This window comes from Castanea sativa, chromosome 4 (assembly GCF_040712315.1).
Source record: "Castanea sativa cultivar Marrone di Chiusa Pesio chromosome 4, ASM4071231v1".
In the NCBI taxonomy this organism is placed as follows: domain Eukaryota; kingdom Viridiplantae; phylum Streptophyta; class Magnoliopsida; order Fagales; family Fagaceae; genus Castanea; species Castanea sativa.
Genome location: NC_134016.1, coordinates 32350624 through 32360716, shown reverse-complemented (window position 1 = coordinate 32360716; position 10093 = coordinate 32350624). Strand labels below are relative to the sequence as shown.

General features: G+C 34.4%; 1 protein-coding gene across 1 annotated transcript; it reads left to right on the top strand.

Annotated features, from left to right (window-relative positions):
* The first annotated feature begins 635 nt into the window (after window positions 1-635).
* Window positions 636-4988, top strand: LOC142632296 (plant cysteine oxidase 3-like). The gene is made up of 5 exons (XM_075806733.1): window positions 636-845; window positions 1353-1504; window positions 1854-2016; window positions 3096-3296; window positions 4574-4988. The coding sequence occupies exons 1-5, from the start codon at window positions 734-736 to the stop codon at window positions 4699-4701; spliced, it is 756 nt and encodes a 251-aa protein (XP_075662848.1). The 5' UTR covers window positions 636-733; the 3' UTR covers window positions 4702-4988.
* Window positions 4989-10093: the final 5105 nt, after the last annotated feature.

Here is a 10093-nt window from a genome sequence, read left to right as displayed (position 1 = left end):
AATTTATGAAAGTGTGAAGCTTAAGAATAATTTTTTTTTTTTCTTAATGGATGAGAAGAAGTTAAGTTGATATTAAATTATTGAGTTTTTGTGTCTATCAAACTTTATCTAAAGAAGTGATTTCAAATTAAAATTTTTATCATCTTAAAAATTATAGGAGAAAAAGATAAGAACATAAAAAATTATATTTATTTTTCAAAAATTTATTAAAATTTTTACAATTTGGTGAAGTTACGTGGCGCAAAAAAGAAACGTAGAAAAAAAAAATGCAAGTTTTATCTTGTTTTCCTTTTAAGTTTTTTAAAGAAACAAAATGTAGAAAAAAAAATGCAAATCCTTTCTTTTTTTTCTTTTACGTTTTTTTATCTCTCTTTTTTATTTAAACTCTATCATTAGGTAATTCTATTTTATTGATTTTAAGATTTGTTGATAACATTTTAGATAGACACAACTGTTATAATTGTAAATAAAATACTACTTTCTTTAATTACTTGATTGGTTATATTTATCCAAAAAATATATATATATATCTATTTTTAAAATTTAAAAGTTTATAAAAATATCTGCAATTTGGTAAAAACACGTGGCGGAACCAGGGCTCTAATATCTGTAATCAATGCTATTGAGCTGAACGAGTCAAGAACTGAGAATTCCACAAGACTTTTTCTTCCTTCTTGGTTCTCTGTGTATTTTCCTTTCCTTCTTAGTATTGTTCTTCGTTTTCTTTTCAAGCATGACTAAGAACAACTCCAAAGTTCAGGCTCTCTATGACCACTGCAACAACACCCTCATTCCCTCTCCCTCTCCCTCTCCTCAAGCTTCCCAGAGTATCTGTTCTCTTCTGGGTATTTCTCAATTTCTTTCCTTTCTTCTAATTGCATTCTCTTTTATGTGCAAGGTGAAGAAAATTTGTGCACTTTGCAATGTTTGGCTTAGTTGCGGAAATGGGTATTGGACATATGTGAATTTGTTTTGGGTTTTCTTTATTTGATTGCGGTATCCTATTGTAAGGGTCACATTGGAGTTAAATATTTTTAAAAACCTCAATATACATGAGTAGAGATGAAATGGACATGAAATTGGGCCAAAATATCGACTTGCAATATGCGTTATTGAATTCTTTTAATTGATAGTTGGCATAAAGTGTAATCCAGCTGCCATTTCTAAGGAAAGTTTTACTAAATCAGTAAATTTTATTAAAGTTTAGAACTTCATGCCTGCTTAAAGTTTGCTTATAGCTAAGGGCTGTAAGTAATAGTTTCCCATGAAGCTATATTCTATGTATTTTCATAAACATTTTGTTGTAAAATGTAGCTTTATGCTTCTAACATATGATTTTCACTCTATTACAGACACACTTGGTCCAGCTGATGTTGGGCTTAAAGAGGAACTTTCGGATGATGATCTAGAACATGGAAATTTTGGACTTAACCAACTAGACAGGGCAGAACGACAGGCACAACCAATAACTTATTTGGACGTATATAAATGTGATAGTTCTACTGTAAGCTCTAGCATCTTCTTATCCTGAATGAAAATTCGTTGAATCCTGCAGTTCATGCTCACCTCATTACAAGTTTGTAATTCTTAGTGTTGCTGTCACAGACCTTGAAAATTAATATGGGAGTTTAATGCTTTGCCCAATTCTTTTGATTTGTTCTTATGTCTAGCATTTATTTTTTTCCCTTGATTAGAAATAAAATTTCTATAAAATTAGTGTACATGCATGCTAATTTCTATGAAATTAGCATGCGTCTGACGTTATCTGTGTGGCCAGTGTGTGTATGTGACAAGCTGTTTCAAATGTAATACTCAAGTATTGAGTAAGAACTATTTTACTTTTTTATTTGTAGATGTGTATATTTTGCCTTCCTACTGCCGCGGTTATTCCACTCCATGACCATCCTGGGATGACTGTTTTTAGCAAACTTCTCTATGGCTCTATTCATGTGAAAGCTTATGATTGGGTTGAGCCTGCCCAAATCCAGGAAACAAAAGGACCTAGTTCCTTTCCAGGTCTGTTTTCTCATTTCATTTTCAGCTTGTCACAACAGATTCTAGGACTTTTAATTACCTAAAGCCAATTCTGGCTTGATTTATATGTATATCCCTTACGATATTTTCTTGTATGAAATTCTTATCCTACTTTAAGAAATTATCTGTGAATAGAACTTAGAATGCACTTTTATGCTATGGAGCTTTAATCTCTCAATCCCCTGCAATGATGGACAGAGTGAATTGTAATTTTGAAATGATCTAGAAGCAGTATAAGTTTGATGTGTACAGCATTGAATAAGAAAAGATGGGTGTGGGGGGGGGGGGGGGGGGTGGTGTTAATTTGGGCTGTGTTCTATGGGGCCTATTTAAAACCAAAAATATGATAAAGAAGGAAAATTGCATGCTAATAATATGAAAATTACTATTCTCAGTTCCTAGTGAAGGAGAAAAAGATATCAAAGACAGATTATCTTTTGTAGGATTTTGATTAGAAACAGTGTATATTATATATGATAGGAGATTTTTTTTCTTCTTTTTTGATTTTCCAATTAGTTGTTGATGTAAGTATTGTATTCATGATGCCTAAGCTCTAATGGCAGGTTTGTCATTTCCATGGTCTAAATTTTACCCTGTTGATTGGAGCTGCATATCTATGAATTCAGTTTTATGCCGTATATCAGCCAATTAGATAACTGTTACAATATTGATCTTCGCCTGTATAATTATACTGTCCACATCATTGTGAAACGCGGGCTTGTCTCTACAATCTCCTTTAGTTGTAACTTGTAATCACCAATCCCCAGCCAACAGCTGCTTTGCGTATCTCTAATTGGGCATTGCCACCTTTTACTGAAAGAGGAATAGCAATTTCACTCTTCTTGTCTGAAAAGCAGCATGATTTCTATTTCATTGACTGTGAAGCAGCCAAATTTCATGAGTGGAATTGACATTATCTTGTTTTTGGAAGCCTGAGAAGCCGTATCAAAATTTTGCGATTAAGATTTTGTTGTTGTCATCTATAGTCTAAGGTCTTGCTCTTGATTTTCAGATATAGGATCAGTAGTTAAAACTTTTGATGAAAATTTCCTGATTTGCAGTAAGATTGGCAAAGTTGTCAGCTGATAAAGTTTTGACAGCACCTTGTGAGACCACAGTTTTGTACCCAAAAAGTGGGGGTAATTTGCATTGTTTTACTGCAGTCACCCCTTGTGCTGTACTTGACATCCTCTCACCTCCATACAAAGAAGAACCAGGCAGAAAATTTAGCTACTACCATGACTACCCCTACTCTACCTTCTGTAAGTATCTTTAAAGTAATTTTAATGTTAATTTTATTTCCTTTTTCTTTTCTTTCTGTAGTGCTATCCTATGATTATTATGCACATATAGCTCTTTAATTCATATTTCTTCTTTTTCTTCTTCCTCCCTCTTATTTGTCTTCTTCTTCTTTTTTTGACTAATTTTTTGGAAGTGACATAGAGAATCCCATGGTTTCACCTTGATTTCCAATTAAACCCCAAGTTTCTAAATTCCTAAGATATTGACCATGTGATTTCCCTACTATTGGAGAAGGACTATTGCTCACCCCCCCCCCCCCCCCTCCCCACGAAAAAACAAAAAGCACTCATATATTCAAATGAATAGATATCCAATATTATGACATAGAATCTGAAACATAAGAGTACAAAAGAATAAGAAAATGTTGGAACTTGGAAATTTAAATATAGTCATCTATTATGATTTTAATAAAACACCACTAGGCACTGAGAGACATAAGTCCTTAGATAACCACCACCATCACTTCAAAAGCTAGTGAGACCAACAGTAAACTCCTCATGAGCTATTCTTTTTGAGTTTTAGAGCTATAGTTCTTTTAACCACTGTTCTCTTGTTATGTGTTTTCCGTGTCCTCATCTCTGATTGGTTCAGCAACACCTGTACCTGTCTTCCTAAAGTTGTTCACATTTACTTTTTGATTTTATGAGCTAGAGATTTTCAATATGATCAATAGTAGAGTGGAAAAACTTTAGTGAGGGAATGTGATGGTGAAAGAGAATAATGTTAGATGAAGTTTTTCTCCAAATCAATTTGAAAGAATTTTCTCCGGTCTATTACATGACAATTCAAATGACTATCCAAGTGTATTTTAACCAGATGACCCATTAATTCATCTAAGCAAGTTACATGATTATTAAGTTGGTGACAATACATAATCAACATGTTGTGAGTTGGAGTAAAACCCTGTCCAATTTTATTTACTTTCAATAAAAGGAAATATAAGAAAGTTAAAAACAACAGATTTTTTTGGAGCTTTTGACCGTGTCATGCTCTATGCGCTTTATTTGGTTATTTTAACACCCCACATGAGTGTTGGTGCTCCATTAGTCCCAGCTAACAGGGTCTTACAGCTGTGAAAAGTCGCAACTTTATAAGTACACAATTGACATTGAAATATTTGAAAATCACATGTTTAGTTTAAAATCAAGTTCAAACCTGAGGTCTTGTATGTAAGTTATCCTTTTTTCTTACATTACATGAGAACAACTTGAGTGGCTTGTTGAACATGTTAATGCAGCAGCAGGAAATAGAGCTTTTATAAGAAATGGGAAAGAAGAGGACTATGCATGGCTTGCAGCGATAGAAACACCAGATGATCTCAATATCTGCGACGGAAAATATGCTGGCCCAGCCATTGAGCTCTAGTTGTCTCATCACTTTTGTTTAGATAATTCAAAATTCTCATCTGCGTTCAGTTCTATCTTTGGACCATAGAAAATGTTAAATGCCTTGATTCCTGTCATAGTCTTACAAAAGAGGTACTATAAAATGCTGATGCAGGGTGCTTTATAGATGATCACCTACAGAACTTTAACATGAAGTCATTTGGAAATCCATCTCTATTCTCCAAGTTAATTGGCCATTTTGGTTATTATTTATGGATTTCAATCACGTCAATAATGATTTGTCTATTTTTGGTCTTCCTTTATTAACCAGGGCTGTCTGTTACACTACTATGCTTTTTCTTTATTTCCTTTTTCATGAAAATAGATATAATTAATCTGGATAAACTACTCCAACCTCTACTTCGTTATGTCAAAAGCTTGCACATCCCTAGTATGTTTGAAATTGCTCAAACATTCCATAAGCTCGTATAATGGAGGGTGGAAATGTGAGAGAATAGGGCTTGTTTGGTTAGGGTATTTGAATAATAGTGCACTGAAACTGAGGGCCCAAAAAACAAAACGCGTATGGTAAATGTGTGTTTTACTGGAGTGTTTGAGTTTCATGACTCATTTTAGGGTGTTTAGACACTGAATTTAGAAAACTATTCTTACTTGTTTTCAGTTTTTAAACAACGTTGCTCAATAATACTTTTGTAAATATGTTGAAATTCATGGGGTCCACTTGATGTGACAAAACATAAACTAACTTCTCTCACCCCCTAAAAAATAAAAAAAATAAATAAAAAATCTCTCTCCTCAAATAAAGAAATATTCAATTATATTATGCTTGTTAGGTTTTTAAAAAATAAAACACGCACATACCAAACAAAACAATTATGTTTTTTTACACATTGAAATTTGTTATTTGAAATATAGTATCAAACACATTTTTTGCTTTATGAATACTGTAAACACGTGTTTTTACAACACTTTTTAAACTGCAATTTTCATATCATTTTAAACAATGATACTAGAAACCTCCAACCAAGTCCTAAATGTTGCCCAAGTCAATAGCACCACAACCATATAAGAAAGCAATACAAATTTTTGTAGTACGTGGAAAACAAAGCAAAAGAATGAAGGTAAGTAGAAAAGTAAAGGAGGAACAGAGTTAACTAGAATCTGAGTGAAAGGAGAATGGGAGCAAGATTGTCAATCATTAAAAAAAGAAAATTACATTATTTAGTGCCGCTTTAGAGTTCTTACACGTGTGCTTTTTAAATTTCAAGCTCAATGGCACGGAATAAAACCAGGTACGTAAATATTTTTTATTCCAAAATATAAACCAAGGCATAACCATATCATCAAACCTAGAACCCCTATGAGTAGGAGAATCTAGTAGCAAACTCCAAGGTCCTTTTCTTCACATTTATGGCAGAAACAAGTCCCACGTCTGCATTTAAATCAATTATGTCAAGAATAAGATCAACTCTGTATTATATAATATGCTATGTATGCTTATCCATGAAATTAAGATAGACAAGGCAATAACCACCGAGGTGGTGTGGTCCATTGGTTCTGGGTGACGCACAAAGAGCTGCACCAAGGGTGAGGTCCCATGTTCGAGTCCGAATATGGACTTGCGTGGGGTTACCTTACCCATTTTTTATTCAGCAAAAAAAAAAAAAAAAGACAAGGCAATAATATTAAAAGGGTTATGCTAACGAATATTCTTAGAGCAATTGTTAAGAATTTATTTTAGAAAAGTTTTAACATCAATTTTATAGAAAAAAAAAAACTGTCAAAACATTAATTGTTTTTTTTTTCTTTTCCCATAAAAATTTTCTTTAAATGGATTATTAATTGTTGTCCTAAGGGAATTCGTTAGCATTTTCCACATTAAAAACCTCAAATACATAACAAGAACATAAAATTTCGGAACTAGAAGCAGTCAATGAAGGATTAGTGATATTCCCTATATTGCGTGGGGTTACCTTCCTTGGCAGCTTAGGCCAGTGGTGTCCCTCGTGGGGTTGGGGGAGCTATGGCTCACCGGTCACCCTGCACCCTAGCAGGGCCTAGACCCTAGCGGGTAGGGTGCTACTATGGTCACGCTTAGGTAGGATTGCCACGTTGGTCGCCCCTTACCCATTTTTTATTTAGCCAAAAAAAAAAAAAAAAAGAAGAAGAAGAAGAAGAAGAAGAAGAAGAAGATAGACAAGGCAATAATATTAAAAGGGTTATAATAACGAATATTCTTAGAGCAATTGTTAGGAATCTATTTTAGAAAAGTTTTAACATCACTTTTATAGAAAAAGAAAAAAAAACTATCAAAACATTAATTGTTTTTTTTTCTTTTCCCATAAAAACTTTCTTTAAATGGATTATTAATCGTTGTCCTAAGGAAATTCGTTAGCATTTTCCACATTAAAAACCTCAAATATATAATAAGAACATAAAATTTCGGAACTAGAGGCAGTCAATGAAGGATTAGTGATATTCCCTATATTAAGAAGGGGTAATTACACATAACTCACCTATAGTTTGGGCGAAAATCACTTTGCTTACCCGTGGTATATTTCCGTCAATCTCCGTAATCCACCTCAAGCCCAACCGTTACAAAAACACCTCTTAACTCCAAAACACAACATAACGCGAGTCAAAATACCTAAAACTCAGAAACTTTTCGAGAGAGAGACACGTGGTAAGATCAACGTGTTCTTCGTGGTTTGAAGTGTCTGGAGGGGGAGAAAACACAAGTTTTGCAACATCGAAGCTAGGGAAGGTAGATTCAATAAAGAAAATCAAAGTATTTGTGTCTGTTATCGATTTAAGGTTTCAGATTTTGTTCAAGTGCCAAAACAAAAAATAGCACAAAAATGAAAGAGAAACAAGATCAAAATGGAGGGTTATATGAAAATTAATATTTGAACCCTATATTCAAAACTCCTAATTTCACCTCTCCTTGTATTCAAAACTCCTATATTCTAAAGACCCCCTTTGTTTTCACCTCTCCGTATATTCAAAATCCCGATGGAGTAAATCAAAACTGGCATAAGAGCCTTGAGCATTTGGATGAAGGAGACAGAGAGGTAGATGTAGGTGGAGTTAGAGAACCAGAGGGAAAGGGAGTACAGAGCTCCAATAGGTACCACAGATTTAAGGTAAAGGTCACGAGTCATGGTGGATGGGAGTTCCACAACCTTGAAAACTTTGACAAGAAGTTAAGCGAGGAAGGAACAAAAGGACATGTGGATCATGGTGAGTGAGATCGAGAATAGCCAGTTGTAGAGCTTGTGGTTGAGGATGTACTTGTTGTACACGATGACAGAGAAGCTAAGAAAGATCCAAACTGCTTCTGTTATGGTTTTGAATTTTCATCATTTAGATTGTTATTATATGGGAGTATTGTGTTCATAGATCTTTTGCTATTTTTGGATGTCAACTTGCTATGTGTGTTAAAGCTTTGATTGTTAGGAATTGGGTTTTTTTTTTTTTGGTTGAAAAATATTTGTTTTTGTGAAATTAATTGTAATGATGTATTTTTTGGTGATACCCACTTCAGATCGTGGTCAATTATAGTGATTTTGGGACAAAAGCAATTCTGGGTTTGGTTTAGAAATTTGAGATCTTGTGAAGTTTTTTTTTTTGTTTTGGATTGGGGGTTATACTATCTATAAAAAGTTGTTAAAGATGATGTCCAGATCATATACCAATACCACTTTTTGATCTTGTTAATCTTTTATTTTGTGCTATTTTTTGTTTTGGGAGGAGAGAGATATAAAATTTGAGCAAAAATACCTATTTACCCCTGATTTTAACAAAGGTGGGTTACCAAAAACAAACGGAACATACCACAGGTGGGTTAAGTGATACTTTTCAAACCACGGGTAAGCAAAGAGATTTTCGACTAAACCACAGGTGGGTTTAGTGTAATTACTATCTCATCCCCCTTATTAGATTATGTTCTCCTTAAGGGAAAGTTAAGTTGGGCTCACTCTACTTTAGATTGTACTTGTTGGAAATGTATTTTAGTCTAATAAGATCAATAAATATATTCAAATTGTATCAACTTAATGAATTGCAACACGTATAGGACCTTTCAAACCAGTTCTGGTTGTCATCTCAGCACAACAATGTAGGCCGACACCAATTCTGTCAATGTTTCCCTTTAAACTATCCCTATTGTATTCATTTGTTTGGGTATGTTTGCTTTAAGAATTAATGTGAATCAAATTTTTAATAAAATACCTTTTTCTTTTTTTCTTTTTCTTTTTTTTGGAAAAGAGAAAGAGAACTATATATTGTTCGAAGAGAATGAAGTTGCAAATACTTCAAAAGTTAATATTACTAACCAAGTATCTAGGACATGTTACTAAAAAAACTAGTTCATATCTAATTGTTTCAACAGGGAAGAGATATATGATTATTTCAATAGGGAGGAAATATGGTGTGATGGCAATATAAATCACTGAGAAATAATTAAAATGTTACGATTTCATTCTATATGTAAGGACACAATTCAAATTCCCAAACCACGACTGGGAGGAAAATGGGCTTGAAAGGCCTTTCTTCACAATGAATTTGTAGAGGATGGGTTTGTAATTTAGATTTCAAGGATGGCTTTAGACAATCACAAAAAGAACGGGCTTTGGGCCCAATGGAACAAAACAGAGAATCGTTTGCAAAGGGTAAGATTGAGAATTCCTCCTCGGACTGTTTCCGAGGATAGTTTCTGATAGTATTTCTCAAGTGTGGATACAAATATTGATTATCATACACTTCTTCTTTCTCAAAAAGCCTCCCTTTTCTTCGTATGCCTTCCCTCCTATTTATACTCCTCCTCTTCTCTTCATCATCTTCCACTCTCTGACTGCAACCCTGATGCTTGGATACTTGTCCCATCCATTCTTCCCTAAAGCCCGCTGGGATTTGGGACCAAGTTCCAAGCTCTATGCTCAGGTCCCATCCTTCCATCTATGCTGTCCGCGTATCAATTACAGAGTCTTTAATATATGGGCGGTGGTAGCAGCTTTACTTTAGACATTCCACCGCTCTTTTCTATCGTCCTCCACGTACACGCGTATCCTCGCTTCACATTCCGAGGACAAATCTACTCCTCGGACGGTATGGGACACTTAAATACTCCACCATCATTTTGATGTTTTCGGATTTGAGTTTCTAGCCCAAAAGACCTTGTTGGGCCATCCATTATAAATTACTGGGCTCAATACCCCTACAATAGCCCCTCGAGATCCTTTATTTTTCTTTCACCTCGGGAGGAAAATAGGATCTCGACTTAAAAGTCCTTTTCACCCCCAAGTAATCCTGAATATTACTAACGGAAATAACTTCTGAATTACCCATCGCGTGTTCCCGATGTTTCGGATACGAAACGCCCCCGAAGTTATTATTGGCGCTTCTATGTCCCC

Coding starts and splice junctions, on each gene's coding strand:
- LOC142632296 (XM_075806733.1), top strand. CDS start 734: ATGACTAAGAACAACTCCAAAGTTCAGGCTCTCTATGACCACTGCAAC. Junction 1,505..1,853: donor ATAAATGTGATAGTTCTACT/GTAAGCTCTAGC, acceptor TTTTATTTGTAG/ATGTGTATATTTTGCCTTCC. Junction 2,017..3,095: donor AGGACCTAGTTCCTTTCCAG/GTCTGTTTTCTC, acceptor CCTGATTTGCAG/TAAGATTGGCAAAGTTGTCA.